Below are 22,234 nucleotides of genomic sequence, written 5' to 3'. Positions count from 1 at the left end.
TTGTTCTTGTCATAGGCTTCCAATAATTATCTGAATTAGTTTTGGGATACGCAATTCTTTTTAAGTCAACTTGATAAAATTGATTGTCTAACCATCATTTCTATCTTTATCCACAACAATGTTTAGGTAGTCCTGTTCTTGGCTGCTGGTATCTTTCTTGTTATTCAATATTGGCCTGGAGGTGGAGTGTCCGATAAGATCTTGTTTTGTCTTAGCTTGGATAATCTCTGTAACAAAAAATAAACTAAAGCTCGGAACTCTATTTTTATAGCTTTCTGTTGAAAGGCTTAGTTCAATGAAGAAGCATGTCTTTGGATTAGGTTCTGCTTAGGTGATGGGAAAATTTCATCTTCCATCCTTATTATTGTTGTTTACCTTAGGTTACAGAAGCTAACAATTCTTATCCTGTAGGTTTTAGCTCCATCAGTTGGTCATGTACATCAACCTCAAGAATCTCAATACTAACACGAACGAATGCATGGCAACTGAGGTACAAACAAACTGGATGACAGTTCTAGACATTGGAGACTGCAGAGCACAACAAGAAAAGACAATGAGGTAGCAAGTCGCTCGGTTTGTCCTCATTGGTCACGATCTCTACCGACGAGGATACACTTGACCATTACCAAATGCATTTATCCCGACCAAGCCGACTATGTCATGCGAGAAATATATGAGGGCGTATGTGGAAGTCACTCGGTCTCAATGACCGACCGTGTCAAAATACATTTAAAGCACTTAATAAATGACAACAATGACAATTATGGAAATTCTCTACGAATCATGATCATGTCCCACCTAATCCGAATGACATCTTCAAGATATTCTCCAAATATAAAATATACAGATATACCAATATATCTTCCTATAAATCAGGAATCATGTTATTAATCAGTTAACAACTGATATTTGATAAATTTGGCCAATCACAACAACGACCCATGACTAAGCACTATAATTAAACCCTTTACAAAGGTGTAAGATACATTTTTATCAATTTTCATTATACCATTTTTACACAGAGTACATACTTGATCGTCGAAGTACGTCAACTCCGACCGAGCTCTAGCAATTAAAGGAAGAGAGACTTGAAGTGAGGAGCGAGAAGGCAACCGAAACGTCAACAATTGTACAACCAATTTCAGGTACTATCTAGGCTCTAACAGTCTATACAAGTACAATCAATATATGTAATCAATATAAGAAAATTACTAGAAACTAATTTTAGAGACTACAAATAATTGGTATCTATATATATTGACTAAGTTAAATATTGTTATATAAACTAAAAAACTATTGGTATCTAAAATAATTTCTATTATTAATAAAAAATTATAAATTAATTTTTAAATTGGTATCTTAATTAGAAGATTTTAACTAATACCTACTTTATATCCTACATTAGTCAATGGGTCACTGTGGTGCTCACAGCGAGAGCCAGAGATGAGAAGAGGGGTGTTGAAGCTGTTGAGAAACTCAAAGAGGTTGGTCACCCTGTGGTTTTTCACTTTATACATATATGGAGTAGACTTCATGTCGCCAGTTTCCCTTCAGAGACCTGAGTATCATCTGATGAATTGGGTTTGCTTCCAACATATCCAAAAGAATTTCCATTTGTTTCAGATAGCTGAACAAACAAACAGTAACTTACACGCATCAATGATATACCAGAGTGAATTAGTGTGCGATAATGCAACTTTTAACTATAGTTAGTCACATCAAAGTCGATAGATATTTACTGAAAGAAACACGTACTTCAGTGAGCTCAGACAGATGGCGGCATCTGAATTCGTTTATGGTTGCTGCAATCTCTGATGTAGGAAGTTTAGCCTGAAGAGTAATGCTTAGTGTCATCTCCATTGACTATGTTATAGCATTAAGTAAAGGCTTCATCAATTAGAACCTTTTGTATGCTCCTATTCTCATTAAGCCTAAATTAGACACCTGATTATTTTATTTTCGGTTTCCCCCACTTTTCAATTGCAAAAACATCCAGACTCTAGAATCTTCAATGAAATGTATTACCAATTTTACCATGTCAGAAAGAGTATAAATATACTAGTACTATTTCTAAGAAAAATTGAATAAAGGCTAAGTAAATCAGTTACACGACAAAATAATCAGTAGTTCAAATATTATGACACATTCAACCACTTGAAGAACAAACATGATCTTTTACCTCAATGCGGTGTTTGTCCTCTCGGGTAGGTATTAGGACGTAAAACGTTCATTCAGTGGGTAAATATATATGCTCAAACAACATGATAGTTACCTGAGCAAGCACGCCAGCTGCTAGTTGAAGACTTGGTTCCAAGGTCTCTGGGACAACCTGTAAAAGCAAATGGAAGAGACATAAATAGACAAGAAAGAGTATCAGCAGAGAGTATTTCAATGATAAGAATTTCCAAATTATACCGGAAGGCAATCATAACATTAATAATAGAAGCGTTAATAGAATATTACAGCGGTAGCTCCAGCCTTTTCCAAATTCAGTCCATGATTAACATCATGAGCGCGAACAAAAGTTTTCACGCTTGGGAAGTTTTTGCTCAGAGCCCACAGGGTTCTGTAATTCGCTCCAGGTGAATCTAAAGTTACTGCGGCGGCACTTGCCCTTTCAGCTCCAACCTTATGCAGGACCTTATCATAGAGTCCAAAGCATGTCAGGTAATGAACATGCATGCAAGCTCAAGTACTCTCAAGTCATGTATACTACCTCTCGGCTACCGGAATCTCCAAAGTACACAGGGAGAGCCAAGGATCGTCCAATTGCCACTTTATCACTGGAGACATTGGCAAACATGAAGACAGATTAGGTCATCATATGCTATTCATATCCAAGATTACATACATCATACATGTTAGTTCACACAATCTTGATTAGTACCCAAACATTGTCCCACAGTGACGACCAAACCCCTGCAATATTTTACAAAAGTAGAACCAATTTGGGAATTAGTCTATTTCTATGCATTGAAAAATGCACAAAGAATCCAACAATTAAAGACAGTCAAATCACACTATGATTCAGAAAAGCCTTTACTGCCTCCAAGAAAGTCAGAAACGTAGCACATCTCGCCTCCAAGAATGTTATTTAATCATTATAGTTAAAAGAAATAGATAAAAATATATTTCTGAGATATTTTACAAATGTGATTACAGTCTCTATTTACAGACTCTTTTACAACCTAATTAAGGAAAGAAATAATAGGTAATGAAAGCCAAAAATAATGAATGTTTAAAGTTGTACAAATAAAATAAAATCACTAACAAATTTGTCCTAATAAATATAGAATGGAATATGCACTTAATTATAACATAATTTTCCTGATTATGCAACACTCCCCCTCAAGTTGGTGAATGTATATCTATCATTCCCAACTTGTAAGTAAGATCTTTTAATTGTTTTGTGGGAAGTCCCTTAATAAACATATCTGCCAATTAGAGTCTTGAAGGGATGTACTAAGTGGCTATAAGACCATCATCCAACTTCTCTTTAATAAAGTGTCGGTCTATCTCTACGTGTTTTGTTCGATCATGTTGAACCAGACTGTGTGCAATACTGATAGTGGACTTATTATCACACGCGAAGCCCATAGGAGCTTCATATTTTATTTTTAGGTCATCAAGTATGATCTTCATCCATAAGAGTTCACACACCCCTTGAGTCATGGCTCTAAATTCTGCCTCTGCACTTGATCTTGCAACTACATTTTGCTTCTTGCTCCTCCATGTCACCATATTTCCACCCAAGAACATGCAATAGCCTGTGGTGGATCTCCTATCAACAATCGATCCTACATAGTCAGCATCAGTATATACTTTCATGGATAAGTTTTCCCCCTTTTTGAATAGCAATCCTTTTCCTGGAGAGGCTTTTAAGTACTGAATGAAGTGAAATAAGCACATCCCCACATCCGATTCCAGCATACCAACCAGCAGAGTGTTGCACATGACAGCATCTGCACACCGAACTCCTCAGCATCCAACCACCATGCTCAATACAGAGGTTTGACACTCGTTCCTTGCTAGATGCCTTGTTCCGCGCTCCATCCTCCCCTATAACACTTCTTTTATTGCCACAGTACAGCACCTTGTAGGTGCGGCTCCTTGATTGCGTGATCTCTGTTGCAGTCCCATAATACCCTGCCTAAGTCTACTAGAGACTCCCTTATTGTTACGAGACTGGCCCGTATTTCCCACCAGAGCAAAAACAGCCTCCCAATAGAATTGACTTGAGGGTCACACAACTTTGGGTTAAAGTTGCAGATCATAATTCAGCACAAATTCATCACCTTGCACCATACAGAACCTGTCCAAAAGCCCACTCCTTTTATAGACCACCTCACCCGATTACAAGTTGCTGCAGTGACAGAAATCTTGATTGGTTCTCACAAACTGGGTCAGAATTGGCTAGAATCCAAGCCATCTTTGTTTTACTAACCTTGGTATCAAGAGCTTCTATGCACCGTGCAGCAACATCTATTAGAAGTATAAACTACAGCGTATTCAACTTCTGCTTCCTCTACACAAACCAACTTCTTTGTTCTTCATCCACCCTACTCCCTCGGGTTCACCAAAGATTTTGCACCATTCTGTGAGTTTCCTACATGAAATTGAGAGTACTACATCTTCTAACTCGGTGGAGCAAAACTTCTACTGCATCACCCTCACATCGACTTCTTTCCTTCATCCTCCCCAACATTAGATCACTCCACGCCCACCTGCAGCACCTCCCACCTTCCTCGCCTTGGCAAAACGCCTTCCTACCCCACTCACTTGAAGCTTTTAATGCAGATCATTGGATTCAGAATCCAATCCACAAGGGAGTAATTAAAAGAGATTGATTTGTGCTTCATCCATAGCCAGGATTTAATTTGAGCCTTTTGAAACATCTCTTCCGCATCTACTACACCTTGCTTAAACACCACCGCATTCCTTTGATCCCAGATACACCTAACAACTGCTGTCCAAACCCCTTTCCAGACCATATTTTGTTTATTACTAACCTGGGATAGGTGGAAGCTCTCAAAGTGGGATTTTATGTCCTTATGTTGGACAAACAGGATACCAAACCATTTGTAGCACATGATCCAAACACTCGTGGCATGTTTACACTCCAGGAAAAGATGCTGGCAGGATTCTTCCTTGATCTGACATAAGGCACATACAGAAGTGTTCATAGTCACCCCTCTCCTACCCAAGCGCTCTCTAGTTGGTAGACTATCCGTCAAGACTCTCCATGCTGTAGACACCACACTTGGGAATGCTTTGGCCTTCCAAAGGTATTTAAACACATCATATTGTGGACCACTTCCTTGTTTGGCCAAGCATTTATAAGCAGAATTCACGGAGAAGCACCTTATTTCATCATTTCCCCACACTTGGACATCCTTCTCTTCTTTACACAACTTGGTCGTGGCTAGGTAGGTCATTAGTTCTTCTTCCAACTTAGATTCCCATTCAAATCTTGCACGCCTCCATCTTAAGCACCATCGCCATACCGAATCCTCCCAATTTCCAACCTCTTCTACCTTTTGCCCCTGATTCAAAGACAGAGAATACAGTCTGGGGTATATAGATTTAAGGTTAGAATTCTCAATCCATACATCTTCCCATAACTTTACTTTGTCTCCACAACCTATATTCCATCCAACTTCTTTAAGAAACCATCCGTCTCTTCCACCCTCCCCACAGACTTTGAGTAAGTCTCTCCACCACCATGATTGAAGTTTCACTGGTAAATGATAGGCTTCTGAACTCAAGCCATACTTTGATACCAGCAAATCCTTCCATCTCCCTTGCTCTTCCACTATAAGACGTCATCTCCATTTAGCCAGTAGCGCAGAATTAAACATCTGGATGTCTCTCAACCCCAGACCACCCTCCTCTCTTGGTTTACACAACACTTTCCAACTAACCCACGAGATTGACTCATTTTCCTTCCCCCAACCCCAAAGGAACCTCCTTTGTATTCTGGTGATGCTTTTGCAGACCGCAACCGGTGCTCTGAACAAGGATAGGTAATAAAGCGGGGTAGAGGTAAGGACCGATTTAATTAAGCATATTCTTCCTGCCATAGATAAAAATCTCCCTTTCCATACATTTAGCCTTGCTTTTAATTTGTTTAGCACCGGCTCCCAGAATTTTTTCTTCCTTGGGTTTCCTCCCACTTCAAGTCCCAGATAATTAAACGGCAAACCCATCTGCGTACAATTCAGAGTCTTCGTGTAACAAGCGAGATTATAACTCTGAACATTGATACCTGCTAATTTTGACTTGTGGAAATTAATCTTCAACCCTGAAGCCAACTCAAACCCCCTAAGGATGGACTTCAGGGTCATCACATTGGTGTAGGAGTCCTCACAGAAGAACACAGTGTCATCTGCAAACTGGAGAATGCATAATTCAACTTCCTTTCTACCAATCTTAAGCCCGGAGAGTAAGTTAGCCTTACAAGCTTGCCTTACTAAGCCTGCCACCTTCTGCTACCACTACAAAGAGAAAAGGGTCTAGAGGATCACCCTGCCTCAGTCCTCTGGAAGGTTTAAATTCCTCCGTAGGACTCCCATTAACAAGAACTGAGACTGTGGCGCTTTCCATACAGCCTATGATCCAACTAATCCACTTACTGTGAAACCCCATTCTATGGAGCATATCATAGAGGAAAGCCCAACTAACTGAATCATAAGCCTTCTCAAAATCCACCTTCAAACACAACCCGCTCCTCCCACCCCTCCTGAGATCCTCGACCACTTCATTGGCCATAAGCACGCTGTCAAGAATCCCTCTGTCCTTTATAAACGCCGATTGGCTCTCATCAGTAATAGAGGACAAGACCTGCTTGATTCTTCCAGCTAGAACCTTAGAGATAATTTTGTACATAGCCCCTACTAATGATATAGGACGATACTGCTCAAGCATTATAGGGTCCCTAACTTTAGGGACCAAGGCTATGAAAGAAGCATTACACCCCTTGGGTATATATCCTGTGGCATGAAAATTAGCCATTGCTGCCACAATCTCTACTTTTAGTACCTCCCAACTATTCTTGATGAAGTTGAAGTTGAAGCCATCAGGTCCAGGACTCTTTGAACCTTCACACTGCCACACTGCATCCCTTATTTCTTTCTCAGTGAACTCTGTTACCAAACTTAGATTGTCTTCCTGGGATAAAGATTTAAACTCTACCGCATCCAGTCTTACACCAAAGTCTCTGCTAGCTTTAAATCTATTTTCAAACAGCTTTTTTGCCTCAGCACGGACTGTGCAAGGTTCCTCACACCATTGACCCCCCACCTCTACACCTTTAACTTCATTTTTTAGGCGCCTCCATCTCAAAGATGAGTGATAGAATTTAGAACACGAATCACCATTCTTAAACCAACTAGCTCTGGCTTTTTGGCATAAGAGGGATTCCAACTTTTTATCAGTTTCCTTCAGTCTACTCACCAGACCAATCCTTTGCAATCTCTGAGTTTCCGATAAGGCGCCACTGCAATCTTGGCAATCCAATGCCTCTAATTCCTGCAAAATTGACTTCTTTGAGGTCTCCATATTACCAAACACATCCCTATTCCAAACCTTCAAGTCACCCTTTAACCGCTTCAGCTTCTCCTTGATCACTGTAAGAGCATTCCCCTGTGCTGAATACGAACTCCACTTGTCCTTCACCAGATCAGTGAAGCCCCTCTCCATAATCCATGCATCAATGCTTCTAAAAGGTTTTGGGCCCCAATCCTTGACCGTGGATTTCACCACTAAAGCACAATGGTCTGATACATCCCTCCTCTGCACATACTGCTTGCACGTAGGCCAGATTTGCATCCATTCCTCGGTAACTAGTACTCTGTCTAACCTACTCTTTGCCTTCCCATTTGAGTTAAACCACGTAAAGTGCTTACCAACCAAAGGTATTTCAATCAAAAGATTGGTATCAATGAAGTTATTGAAGCCTCTCATCTCACCTGACTGATTATCCCTCATGCTAACACCTTTCCTTTCACAACTCTTTCTAACAGCATTGAAGTCGCCACAAAAGCACCAAACTATATCTTGAGATGCCTTTTTCATATCTGTCAGCTCCCCCCACAAAGAGATCTTGTCTCTTAGAGAACATGCAGCGTAGACATTTACCACCACGCATCTGCAATTTGATTTAATATGTTATCCAAAAACAGCAATGAACCCCTTCCCCATGATATGTGTATCATAACAGAATGCTTCTTTATGCCACAATGACAACAAACTTCCACTACCATTGTCTCCTCCATAATGTAACCACCCCACATTGTTGTTCCCCCACAATGCAAAGCATCTTGCATCCGAAATGGCACTCAATTTTGTTTCTTGTAAACAAACAAAATCTGCTCCCTCGCTAGAAATAATGTGATTCAAGTACCTAGCTTTAGTACTTCCCCCCAACCCTCTAACATTCAGGTTTACTATCAACATAGATAACCATCCTTTTTACCCTCCTCGTATTTCTTCATAAACTCTGAATCCCTCTCTTCCAAACAGTGATATTCTTTAACCACCTCCTCCTCATCCCCCTGACATCTTACCCCGGCTTGCAATCCAATCTCCCATAATTTTGATGGTTCAACTGAAATACTAGGCTCACAGAAACGTAAATTGCAATTAATAACGTCCCCTTCCGATAAAGGTTCTGGGCACATACCATCTTTTACGTGAGAGGACACCCCTGCCTTCGATAGCCTTGAGATAAGTCTCACGGACCGCCTCGGGTAGGTGGCGGAATCTCCCAATTCGAAGAGGCCTTTCGTCTTCCGTCGTGGTGGCGGAGTGCTTGCTCTACTTCTTGCGATTGCTTCCTCTTCTCCTGCTACTTGCGGCATCGTCACATCAGGTGTAACCCCCTCCTGCGATCCGCCCTCCTCCCTATCTTGTTTACGAAAAATTTCCGACGTCATTGGTATCGAACCTTGCTCCATCGACGTCACCGGTACCGTACCTTGCACCGGTGTTGAGTTACCTACGTCATTCACCTTGTCCTCCTCAAACGCTCCCTCCTCCTTGCCTCCGCTTATACATCCGCACAGTGCAGATACGTTTAATTCCTCTCTTTGTCGCTCCGCTTGCGTAATCCCGAGCCCAGGATTACCCGCTTCGTTTTGGGTTGGGGATGGTACCCGACCCGTATGGGAGTGGGCCACCAACTCCCTGTCTTGGATCGGGTTCTCGCACAGTACTAGAGCACTCGCTATCCATTACAGCTTTAGCCAGCTCAGCATGTGCAACGGCACTATTGTGTGAAAAAGTGCCCACTTGGCCTGGGTTAAATCTAGGTCAGCGCCTAGCGCCACCTTCTTCTGACCTACTCTTTCTCCAATCATGAAAGGACTGAGAACTCTCCTCTGATACGTTTTGATTTTTGAAGTTGATTCCACAAATAGATTTTTTGTCTTGTGTGAGCTCTGCACACCATCCTCCACCGTCTCTCCACCCTCCTCCTCCCCTACTGGTCGGAAAGTCTCCCCGAACCCCGATTTTCCCCTCTCCTCACAGCTTTTTGTGGATAAAATTGTCTCTTCTACATACGTTTCCGTGGATGACACGCTGTCAGATGAATCAACGTCGTTGTGATAAGCCATATGTACGTCTTCATAGGCTACAGGGGCCTCTTCCTCAATGAGAATATTGTATGTATGATTGTTAATCTGCATGCTCTTCATCGTCCTGGTGTTGCAACTCAAACTCGATTGAACTTGCAACCTAGCATATTCCAGGTTCTCCCATAACAGTGTGGATGTGTCTACAGATACCAGCGTGATCGATTCTCCTACCACTTTTGCAAAGCATTCCTTGTTCCAGTAAGATAATGGTAACCCATAGCATCTCACCCATACTATTTTATGGTCTGCCACACTGGAAACCGACCAAGGCTTGATACTTGTGAAGAAATTATCGAACCATTCTCTATTCAGCTTAATGATATCCCCCATATTCTCACCCTCTCGTGGGGTCATAAGAGCTAAATTGTCTCCCAAAAATCTTATTTTGATCCTGTGTAGACCTCCTTTTACAGCTTCCTCCCCCAGCTGATCGAAATCCATACCATCCTTGAGCTGCCCAATAACACTTTTTTCCATCCAAGGCAGAACATGCATTTGTGTTTTTAATACCACCCCCTTCCATTTGTCCTGTTGCTCTTCACCTTTGACAGCTTCTACAAAAGACTTTTTCCCTTTCTTCTCTGGTAATGATGTTGGCATAGGGTCTTTGTCATTCTCTCTAAGAACGAAATCCTACAACAAAGGAAAAGGTGGCAACTCAAGGTCCTCAGCTTCTTGAATACTCTCCCCCTGAAGCTAAAAACTAGGAAAGAAAGACTTTGTTTCATGGAAGGTGACATCTTTGAAAATATAAACTTTACGACTTTGAGGATGATAACATTTGTACCCCTTTTTGTTGGGGGCATAACCGATGAAGACACATTTGATGGCGCGAGGATCTAACTTACCCCGATAAGTATGAACATGAACAAAAGCAGGACAACCAAAGACACGATTATGAAGACTATTCAACATGGGAATAGAAGGATAGAATGTGGACATAAGTTGAATAGGAGTAACACCCTCTAGAACCCGAGAGGGTAATCTATTAATCAAATAAGTGGCAGTCAGGACTGCTTCCCCCAGTAAGATCTAGGAACAGATGTTTGGAAAAGTAAAGTTCGAGTAACCTCAAGGAGATGACGATTTTTCCTTTCAGCAACACCATTTTGTTGAGGAGTGTCAACACTGGTTAATTCATGAACAACTCCATTTTCCTGAAGGAACTTGGAAAGGTTTTGGTTCACATATTCTCTTCCATTATCAAAACGCAATCTCTTAATTGGACTTTCAAATTGTGTTTGAATCATTCTGTAAAAAGTTACAAACAGATGAAAAACTTTAGACTTATCTTTTATGAGGAATATCCAGGTAACCCAAGTACAATCATCAATAAATGAAACAAACCATTTTGCATCCGAGATATTAGGAATAGGTGAAGGTCCCCATACATCTGAATGAATAAGATCAAAAGGTTTAGAACTTTTATTACCATTGGGAGGAAAATTTATCCGATGGTGTTTAGCAAACTGACAAACATCACAATGAAATGACTCAACAGACACTTTTTTAAATAAAACAGGAAATAAGGATTTAAGGATTTTAGGGTACTAAATGGAGGGTGTTAAAGCCATATCTGAGAGGATGACCAAGATTCACGACCTTGCTGAAGATTAGAAGAGTGTGTGACCAATAGTCTTCCACGTGGCAAGATCCTGAAAAACACAATGGGAAGGGAAAAATACCACTGCACAATTTAAATCTTGGGTAATCTTTTGAATAGACAAGAGGTTATTGGATAGTTTGGAAACATGAAGCACATTTCTTAAAGGAAATGAAGGTTGAAGGTGAATGTTACCATGACCATTAACGGGGGTAGTGGAACCATTAGCAATAGTAATATATGGGTTACCAGATAAAGCAGAGTAGGATGAAAAAGAAGAGGAATGAGGTGTCATATGATCAGTAGCACCAGAGTCTATAAGTACTAGAAGCATTAAAGGATAAAAAACTAGAACTCTTACCACTCATAGTGAAGGAACAATAGCTAGATGACTTATTAAGGGAGTCCATGAGAGCTCAAAACCAACTGAGTTTTTCAGATTGACAAAATTTGATCCTGTTCACAAAAAAAAAATATCCGCCGGAAAAATTTTCCGGTGGCGGGTTCCGACGGGCGGTGGCAATTCCGACGAGAGGCAGCGGCGGTCAATGGTGGTGGCAGTAACGGTCAATGGTGCAAGGTGATGGTGGTGGTCAATGGAGAAAAGATAAGGAAAATAAAAAGTTGCAACAATTAAGGCCGTAAAAAAAAACAATAATTGCAAGCAATGAAGGCTACCAAGGAAAATGACTACAGCAATGAAGGCTGCTAAAAAAATAGATTAGAAGCAGAGTCTCCCATATGAGGAGCTCTTATACAAAGTAAAGAAATAGATGAAATATATTTATGAGTTATTTTACAAATATGATTAGAGTCTCTATTTATAGACTATTTTACGACCTAATTAAGGAAAGAAATAATAGGTAATGAGAGCAAAACATAATGAGTATTTAAAGCTATACAAATAAAATCACTAACAAATCTATCCTAATAAATATAGAATAGAAGATGCACTTAATATATTTTTCCTGATTATACAACAATTATGTTCAGTAATATTTTCTTTTTCAAGATAAGATCCATTAATCTTAAAGATTATCTTATAGTAACAAAATTATTTACCCTAAACAAACGATTACAGTCGTCGTAAAAAAAATACAGTTACAAGAAAAACAATATCGTCACATAGTATTGACTTACCTTCTCACGTCTAGAGCAACAAAAGGAATAAGTTTCTCAGAAAGAAGTTGTGCGATGATCTTGAAAAAACAAAATTGTAAACTGTTATATTTAAATAAAAGAATGAGAAAATTATTAAAACTAATTCATTAAACCAAAACAGAAAGAACTCACTTGCCCAACTCGCCCAAATCCACAAATAATGATATGATTTTGCAAATCGTCTGTCTGTAAAAGATGTCCTCCAAAAGGTAGTCAACAACTAATTTTACAATTCAAAACCAAATAAAAATAACAAATGCTGAATCAATTTGGTTTAACTGCCTCCATTGTCTACAAATAAAAGGAATAGGATAGGATGCGTTCCTATAGAATTTACTAAACTAAACTAGTCTATATTTGGGATAATAAATAAGGATAATTAATTGGAAAAGGTTAATCATGTGATTATGGGTAGGATTGTTTATAGTTTGATTCTAAGGAAAATAATTGAACTGAAAAATAGTTTTTAAAAACTTAACTTAACTATTTATAAGTTTAGTGTTCTATATATATATTTTAAAATTGAGCTGAACTGTTATAGTTTATTATTATTTTTAACTGCTTTCCAACAATTTTAAAAAATAAATCTAAATTGGTTTTATTAGAAACAAATAAAAATAACTTAATACAATAATGAATCAAATAAGTTCCAGAAAATTTGTCATGACAGAGCATTCAATAGTAACGTAAGATTAAATCATGTCATAAAAAAAATCATTAAAATAGAAAAAAAGTAAAACTGCAAACCCAAAATTTATTTATAATAATTTAATTTTGTTCAGTATAATGCTAGGCCCCTGTTCTCTAAAGTGGTTCAGTTTTGAAATTGATCTCACAAGACAGTTTAAAGCTCAACTTAGTTTTAAAGTAGTTTTTAGTTTTTCTTGCGTTGAGTTTAATTTAGTTATAAAAGTATCAGATCAATTCAGTAATTTTGGCCAGCCCTAACTATCAGTATCAGAGTTCGTGCTAAATCTATAAATCTCAGTCTTACCTCACTTTCTTCAGGTAATAAACTTCGAACATCATGCAGCTCAAAACGGGAAGCAAGGAACTGCCCTCCTGCAGCTAGCCAAGGAGTGATGGCCATTGAAATTCCCACAACAAGAAACAGTAAGGAGGACAACTGGGAAGACATTATGCCCTGCAATATCAAATGGCAAGAATGTTTTAGTTTCTATAACATGTTAAATTTCAACGAGCGAAAAATTAACAACTATCACTAAATTAATCAATTTGTATTTTCAAATTCCATATTTTTAAGATAAAAAATAATAATTAGAAGTTACAAACATAATAATTATCAATAAGTTGAAGTAACAGACATCAAGATACATAAGTTAGAAACCAACACAAGCAGAAAGATATATTTGAAATAAACACAATAGATAGATTTCAGGGATAAAAACCTGATTAACAGCTTCACCAAAAGCTACAAATGCAAATTCTCCCCCAGGAGCAAGAAGAAGACCAACTCTAATAGAAGAAATGAGAGAAATACCAAATGCTCTACCAATTAAAGAAACCAACAAAGTCTTGCCAAATATCAAAAGTCCCAAGGTCCCAGTAATGGCTGGAAAGTTTGAAACGAGAAGTTTTGGATCAATTGACATCCCAACCTGAAAATCCACAAAAATTACTTTCTGTTAAATACAAGGATTGAAGCTGGTTTGCTCAGAAAGTGACAAATGTAAAGAAAGTCATTCTTTGCTGTAGAAGACTAACATAAGAATTATCTCTAACATTTTTTACATTAAAAAAAAAGAATGTCATTGCTTCACTATATCGTTTACAATCCTAACCAGGTTAGGACTACAACCTCTACCAGACATATGCAGCATTCTTAATTTAATTAAAAGAAAAAAGAAATTCAAAAATGGTGCAACCAAACCAAAATCCATTAAGAAAAATTCTAATATGCGAGATCACATCTATCTCAACAAAAATCAGAGACAAACCCACTAAGAATTATTTGAATATAAGCAATTTAACAGCTGATTAACAAATTATAAAATAGATAATGTTGCACGAACAAATAAACAAAACAACTAGCTAACTTTTAAATTGGAGTATTAAGCACAAACCGTCATAAAGAAGAGACCCAGAAGAAGGCCACGGTACGGGGCAATATCAGATTCAACCTGTAAGGAAAACTCTGTTTCTGCCAATAGTAAACCCGCCAAAAATGCCCCCAATGCCATTGAAAGTCCAGCCTGTTTTAAGTAAAGAAGAAAACACATTAACAAAGGTAAAAAGTATTTAGCACAAAAAAATAAAATAAAAAGTTCACTTCAATGGACAGAAGAATAACTTCAAGAAAACTGTCAAAACATAGCTTGGCTCAAAACCAAAACAAAGGGGAAAAAAGAAATTGAAAAACATTGGTACAAAATACCTACCCTGGCTGTGAGAAGGCAAGTCCCAAGAATAACGAAGAGTGTATTGGCAGAAAATATTTCTGCATTTTGATTCTCTGCAATCTGCTTATATATGGGTCGCAGGAGCTATGCAAAGAGAGGTGAGAAAAAATACATAGAAAAAGTTAGAGTCGAATAGAGAAATGTCACAACATGCCTTCCTAACGACCCCAAACACAGAGCTCAATCCTTTGAAATAAAACTTTTATATGATATATAGGATTTTGATACACTTAACAATAACTATGTTAAATTCAGTCTCCATTTAATCCCAGTAGTAGCCCAAGAGACTTGAGCCAAGACCTCAATGAACAACCACTACAAGTGTACAACTTGTCTCAACCAATATATACGCAACTGAATTTATGCATTCCAACGATGATTAGTTATGATTAGAAACTTCAATCCACCATGTTAAGTAGAATATCTGAATGTGCACAACACCAGATTATAAATCAAAGTTCTTTGTAAAATATACAATCTGTGGTACAAGGTGAGTAATTTGTACCAAAACTCTACCCAAATCAACCTTTAGATGTCAGGATATCTACCCTGAACAATAGAATTAGTGGTTTATTGTTACCCTCGTTAAGATTATTAAAAACAAAATAGATGAACAAACAAGAATATGCAAATACTCAATCAATCAGAAAAAATTAAGCATCAGTTCTACAAGTTAAGAGTATATTTTAATAAATAGAAATGACAGGTCTATATCCTAATTCTGAATATCACTTACCAATCGTCCACCTGCAATTATGGCTGCAATGGCAACCACTGCCTTAACAGCGGCCAGACCAAGTGCTTCAGCAATGGCTTGAAAACCAACCTGAAGACAAAGATTGATATTTCACAAGACAACATAGGTAACAATGGAAGTATACCAAGTGGCAACAATCATGATTACAATGACATAAGGAAGGCAAAGTCATTGGCTTCCAATCAAGCGTTTATCATGGATACCTTTAACTACAAAGAACGAACTGTGCTTAGGTCCTTTTAATGCATATATCATAAAATTATAAAAATTAAATAATCCAGTTCCATGAATGTCTTCTAAACAATAAAGAACTCCCATATTGAGTGTTGAGGGGATTGATCATATCAAAACACCCTTGTCATAAATTATCTCCTGCTACACAAGAGTTTATGCAAATTTAAGTAGCCGTGTTCTAAATCTCGTGACTATGATATTGTCTATTATCTGATGACATAGTTTAAAAAAGAATATTAGAAAATATTACCCCTCCTTTGGAAGAATTAGGTGAAATTAGAGGTATGAGTATTAGCAAGACAACAACAGCCAAATCCTGAATAGAAACAAAGTCACAGTCAATTTTGGTGAAAATATTGCAATCCCAAAGTTGGTTAAGATAAAAAAGAAATAAAAATAAATGTCATAAACACATATAGACGTAACAATTAAAAGATAGAGATAAGGAGAATCTTGTTGAGAATCTATACCAATATAATAAATAAATGCCAAATATATATATATATATGCACAAAAACTACCTCAACCCATGACAGCAGATTTTAATTTCACAATTTCATCCTCCTTTACTAGGAGAATATCTATTTAGTATCAGTCAAAGGATAAAAATTACTTATATCAAATTTCAATAGGTACGTATTTTATCTGTGTTTGGTAGATTTTATCTCTGTGACAGTCTCTGTTTCCCAAATTTATAGAGAGGGGAACGCTGGTGTTGGTAAAAATTAGCTAATATTAGTTTAGACAAAAGACTTAATTTTACTTGGTGGGATGAGTTACCTAATTTTCTACGTTATAATTTTTCTAAGAACATAATAGGTTTACCGAACTTTCAATTTTTGTAATTATAACCTCATGAGGTTTGAATGCTTCCTCTTGAGTGACTCTACACATTGCATATCATTTTTATATTATATCTATTTGTAACATGCTTACACACTAGTGTAAGTATGTCAGTTTTATACAAAAAAAATGAATGAATCTGAAATGAAATCTTTTTTTTTGGCTAAAAACACTGGACATTTTGAATTAGATATTCTATACATTGAATTAGGTTTTATTATATCTATTTTGTATTTTAATGTTTATTTATTATTCTTTTATAAAATAAATAACACAAAATTCTAAAATTTAATCCAATTCGATTGAACTGGGTTGAATTTAAATTTAAAACCAAATTGTTTGGATTCTAAAATAAAAACAATGGAATATGATTGAACATCTTTACTCCACCAAACCAATCTAATCCAATCTGCCCACACTTCTATTAATTTATCTGAACGATTGAAATAATTTAAGAGAAACCTTGTCTCCCTTTTCTCTCTACTATCTCTCTATGTTGTATTCAGTTTCTATCCGTGTAGAATACTTGATCGACATGGCATATTTTTGTCACTGCATCACATGAAGTTCAGGTTATCCAGATTCCTGAAGGTAAAAACGATAATATGGAAAAATTGAAGCAAATGCATCACATAGGACGAAGTTTATCCAAGTGCATATTACAAGTATGGCAACGTTGAATATTTCATTTTAAGAGAAAATCTTGCAGGTTCTAGATAGATGGTTAAGATTATAAGGTAACCTGAAAAAGCAAAACAGAGAACGAAGCCCTTCCATGCCGTGATGTGCTCTCACCTCTCTCCTGTAACACCTACAAAACAAGTTAATTTGAATTATTGCCACATGAAAGACTTGGCAGACTATACAGCAAGAAAGAACACAGTCTAAAAATCTTTCTAAGTGGTACATCTGTCAAAGCTGTAGCTGTCAAGCTTATTTAGTAATGACATTCTTAACACGTGCAAACTACAAATGAAAATCCAGTCACAGTCAATATCTTCAGAAAGTAGATATCACCTTATGTTTTACACAGAATAAAATTTAAAGGTCAGATCTAAAGTTATTTACTTGCAAAACAACAGCAGTTGATGATAATGCTAGACCATTCCCAATGACGATAGCAGCAGGGCCAGCTTGACCACAAATATAATGAGCTACCAAGCCAACAACTACAGCAGTCACCATAACCTACATTTTTCCATACATGCTAAGAATTGTTAGCTTGTGTAACCTAATGTAAACAACAACAATAAGGATGGAAGAAGAAGTTTTCCCATCACCTGAGCAGAGCCGAATCCAAAGACATACTTCTTCATTGAACTAAGCCTCTCAACAGAAAGCTATAAAAATAGAGTTCAGAACTTCAGTTTATTTTTTTATTACAGAGATGATCCAAGCTAAGTCAAAACAAGATCTTATCGGAAACTCCACCTCCAGGCCAATATTGAATAACAGGAAAACAACTCCAAACTCGGCTATTGCTTTTGTCCCATGTACATGACGAATGATGGAGAGACCATATGGCCCAATCAAGATACCAGCAGCCAAGTAGCCAAGAACAGGACTGCCTAAATAATTGTTGCAGATAAAGATAGAGATGATTGTAAGACAATCAATTTTATTTATGACTAAAAAAGTATTCCCTATCCCGAAACTAATTCAGATAATATAATTATTGGAAGCCTATGACAAAGAACAACACTTTTTTTATCAAATTCAAGCAACCAAATTTTCGTCAAGCAAAGCAACTTCATTTATTATCGTAATTCAACAAAAAAATCGAATCAATTATCATTTTCAAACCAAACCAACAAATGGTGACACAGGAAAAGAAATGTTAGCTATAAAAAGGAAGCAAGTATAAACTATACATCAAAATTTCCACGTAAGCAATATATATAAAGTTTGGTGCCTGTTCGAATTCAAGCTTAAGTATGTATAACATTTAGATAAACAACTTCCTTATCCTTTCAATCCAACATTAAGAAAACATGGCAACCTAGTTACCTCCAGGAATCTTTTGAAATATTGGTACAAATACAACACTTGCAAGGAGTAACCAGAGCATGTCAAAGAGGGAGGCTTCCTCCTCATTCACCTGCGATACATACCATGCAGAGTTAGACAAAAACTTAATAATAAAGGATATGAAGAAGGAAAACAAACCTCTTGATCAGGTAATGATGCAATAATCTTCTTAATTCTCTTGGGAAGATCCTGAAGCTGTCTAACCGGAGGCTTTGCAGTTGAAGATTCTTCAACAGTGGTTACAATGACTTCTGGCTGCTGCAGCTGAGCACGTCTCTCTGTTCTATTCGTATAGAGTACAAGCCTGAAACAAAATTCCACCTCATCTTGAAAAAACATGGTAAAACCTCATATTGATCTGAATTGGCATGACATGTAGAAAAGTATAAACTTCTAGAGTAGGAATTTAACGCAAACAGTTTCTAAGCAAGCCAATGAATATTTTAGACTAGATATTTTTCTATCATGTCACACAAAAGCTAAAAATCGTCATCCTAATCTTTCACATGTTATACTCCTATACCATAGATATTTGTCAGTCATATGATCTATATACTTCAAGTTTGTTTCCAAAAAGGTTGAAATAAAATTAACAGTAAAAACAGGATTTGGATAAACAGAGGTCATACACACCCAGCTCCAATGAACAATAATCCAACAATTAGCTTGGGTAGTTGCTTCTGTACAGACTCCATAAGATCAAGGAAAACCGATGCAGGTGTGTTATCAGCCTCATCGGCAGTAAAAGAGAAGAATGATGCAGGAAAAAATCGTGAAGATTTCTTCAATAATGTCTTGGGAGCAAATGATGAGTTCTCTCTAGTCAAATCTTTTTGTGTTTCCTGTTTTTTTGTTTGAACTACATTCTTTGACTTCTCTGTTTCAACTTCAGCTTCTTTAGAAGAGTCTAAGATTAATTGTCCATTCTCATGATCACTCAGATAATCAGATTGTGCCATGTCTTCCAAACTTTGCCTATTGATATCAGATTGTATTTCGGGTGAAAGCTCATCATCATTTGAGATATCAGCCTCTCTTTTAAGCACGTCATCACCAGAAAAACCTTGAACCACTTCCTCGTCCTCTGGAATACCTACAACCTCTTGTACTCGTAGAGTGTCTTTCGTATCAGCATTAAAACTAGAGGCAGATTTTTCTGCTTTCTCCAATGCCATCTCTGCATCATTCACGTGTTGCGCAGCCTCAATTTCGGCAGCAACAGCTTTCTCCGCTAAATGCATTATGTTTGCAACATCTTCCTCTGCTTTTGCTGCTTTCAGCTGCGCCTGTTCTGCAACTTCATGTAATTTGTTAACTTCATTCTGGAACTCCTCCTTTCTACATTGCAAGTCTCTCAGCTTACTCTCGCAATTTGCTAAATTTGTCTGGCCTTCCTTGATATCTTCCTTAGCATCCAAAAGTTCCTTCTCTTCTTGCATTATATCTTTATCATCATTTGTAACCTCGCAAGATTCTATGGCTACTTGAAGCTTTGCCTCAGCCAGAGAAAGAGCCATAGTTGCTTTCTGAACAGCTTCTTTGGCAACAAATTCTTGACTCACAATATCTTGGATGATGTCAAGGGTAGAAGTAACGTTGTTCCAAGAACTTGCTGCTTCATCTTGCAAAAAAATCGCAGTCTCAGATATCTTCTTAACCTTTTCCTCAAATGCAATGCTGTTTTCTCGAGCAGCTTCTAATTCTTTCTTGGCCTTTTGCAGCAGTTCTTTCAACTCATCCACATTTTGCTCCTCCACTACTTCACCCCCAGCTTCTTTCCTCCCTTCTTGCCCTTCTTCTCCCAAAGGTTCACTCGATTCGGCACTGGAACCGTAGTCCTCATCCGCACTTTCCACCCTATCAACATTCCGTCCATTGCCGTTGAGATATGATAAAGAATCGTTACCCTGACACTTTGTCCAAATTTTCCTATTCCCCCTAAAAAGTTCATTTCTCTTCCAACACAAACTCCTCTTCCCACTCAAAACTTTCAACTCTCCGAAACAGTCTACTCTCGAACCACTCCAACTACCTATCTTATTCATCCGACTAAAAGGATCCTTCGTAGTAGTCCTCAAGTTGCCTAGAAAAGCGCAACCAAAACCTCTCCCTCCAAATACAGTGCAAGAATTCAAACCATCTAATACCACATTAGACTGCGGTAACCTAAAAGCTGCATCCATGTTCTCTCCCGAAACAAAACACTCTCACGGAATCACTTCTGTTCAATGCATTATTCTACAACCAATTCCTCAAAAGAACTGAAACTAAACAGTCCAAAGCAGAATTAGAAACCTCCACAACATTCAACACAACTCAAAAATCACATCAAAACACAACTTAAAATCACGTCCAAACACAACTCAATAAAGATTTTTCCAAACATATAATATCACTGAATAATGTTCAGTTCAGAGCATGCATGCTATAATCAGTAGTAGCATTTCCGTTTTCTCACATTCATTCAATTCAACAGGAAAATGTTTAAAAGTAAACAAAGCAAAGAGAAGTGCATTCGGCAAGTCGGAATCGGAATCGGAATCGTCGATGAAACAACCGAAACGTGGATAAATGAACAGAAAGCTTCAAGCAGAGAAATGGAATTTACATATTTACGTTTTCTGTTTAAGACAGAAAAGAAAATGAATGAAAATGCTGTTTGCGTGTTCTGTTAAAACGGTCAGCGAAGTGATTACACTGACAGGGAGAAGATACTATTCACAAATCCAAGAGCTTTGTCTTCACCGCCGGTAAACATGCGCGCATCTAAAATTAGTACTATTCAAATACCTTAATTTGAGGATTAAAACAACGATTGTTGAATATTTCTAAAACTCGTTGAATAGTTTTATTACTTTAGAGATGAAATATTTTTAGGATGAAATTTGGGATTTATGTTTTTAATGAAACAATTATGAATATGTGAGTTTAATTTAAATATTACATAATATTATTTTCATAAAATAATATTAAATAATTTAAATTTATTTATAATAACAGGTTATGAAAAGATTTATGTTTTCTCTCCTACATAAATCCATTAGATTAATGATATAACAAAATATAATTTTTTATCTTATAAGACACTTTAAAAATCAGACCCTTAACAATATTATAGTTATGAGTTTTCTCTCAATAATACTGTTTATGAACAAAATAACTTATTATCATTTTTTTACTGAGTTTAAGTGAGATTATGTAGTTAATAAACAATAATAAAACTGTTCAAGTTTTATTTTTTAAATTAAACATTTTTATTGTTTACATTATTTTATAGAAAACTCTAAAACATCCTAAGAATTTTATTTTCTCCTTTTTTTTTGGTACTTTTTTTTATTTTTTATAAAAAAACTTTTGTGTTAGGCATCACTATGCTACTTGACATCTTAACTAGACTCACACCTCAAGTAACAACAATCATTTGCTATCACATGAAAAAAAGTATTATTAAAAAATAAATAAATAAAAAAATATAGGGGGACTAGACCAAAACTCATATCTTAACAAAAACGATACATAGGTAGACTATACTTATTAATAAAGAATTCTAAGA

The 22,234-nt window shown here is 37.0% G+C and overlaps 1 protein-coding gene across 2 annotated transcripts; it reads right to left on the bottom strand.

Annotated features, from left to right (window-relative positions):
- Positions 1 to 1,224: 1,224 nt before the first annotated feature.
- LOC137819294 (K(+) efflux antiporter 2, chloroplastic) lies at positions 1,225 to 21,421 on the bottom strand. Of its 2 annotated transcripts, XM_090296270.1 has the most exons (21): positions 21,290 to 21,421; positions 19,315 to 20,948; positions 18,820 to 18,985; positions 18,661 to 18,751; positions 18,085 to 18,221; positions 17,934 to 17,993; positions 17,722 to 17,841; positions 17,396 to 17,464; positions 16,061 to 16,126; positions 15,556 to 15,645; positions 14,799 to 14,903; positions 14,484 to 14,612; positions 13,809 to 14,018; positions 13,394 to 13,543; positions 12,532 to 12,585; positions 12,379 to 12,437; positions 2,717 to 2,783; positions 2,464 to 2,640; positions 2,273 to 2,329; positions 1,756 to 1,830; positions 1,225 to 1,627 (listed from the first exon to the last, which is right to left on the bottom strand). In XM_090296270.1, the coding sequence occupies exons 2-21, from the start codon at positions 20,862 to 20,864 to the stop codon at positions 1,532 to 1,534; spliced, it is 3,528 nt and encodes a 1,175-aa protein (XP_090152396.1). In that variant the 5' UTR covers positions 20,865 to 20,948; positions 21,290 to 21,421; the 3' UTR covers positions 1,225 to 1,531. The 2 variants fall into 2 exon arrangements, with proteins under 2 accessions (XP_090152396.1, XP_068479198.2); XM_068623097.2 differs by having other exon boundaries at positions 19,315 to 21,403.
- Between the last annotated feature and the right edge of the window lie 813 nt (positions 21,422 to 22,234).

Source organism: Phaseolus vulgaris, chromosome 10 (genome assembly GCF_051622355.1).
Source record: "Phaseolus vulgaris cultivar YP4 chromosome 10, ASM5162235v1, whole genome shotgun sequence".
NCBI classification, from domain to species: domain Eukaryota; kingdom Viridiplantae; phylum Streptophyta; class Magnoliopsida; order Fabales; family Fabaceae; genus Phaseolus; species Phaseolus vulgaris.
The sequence above is the reverse complement of the archived record's forward strand: the minus strand, read 5'-3'. Positions and strand labels throughout refer to the sequence as shown.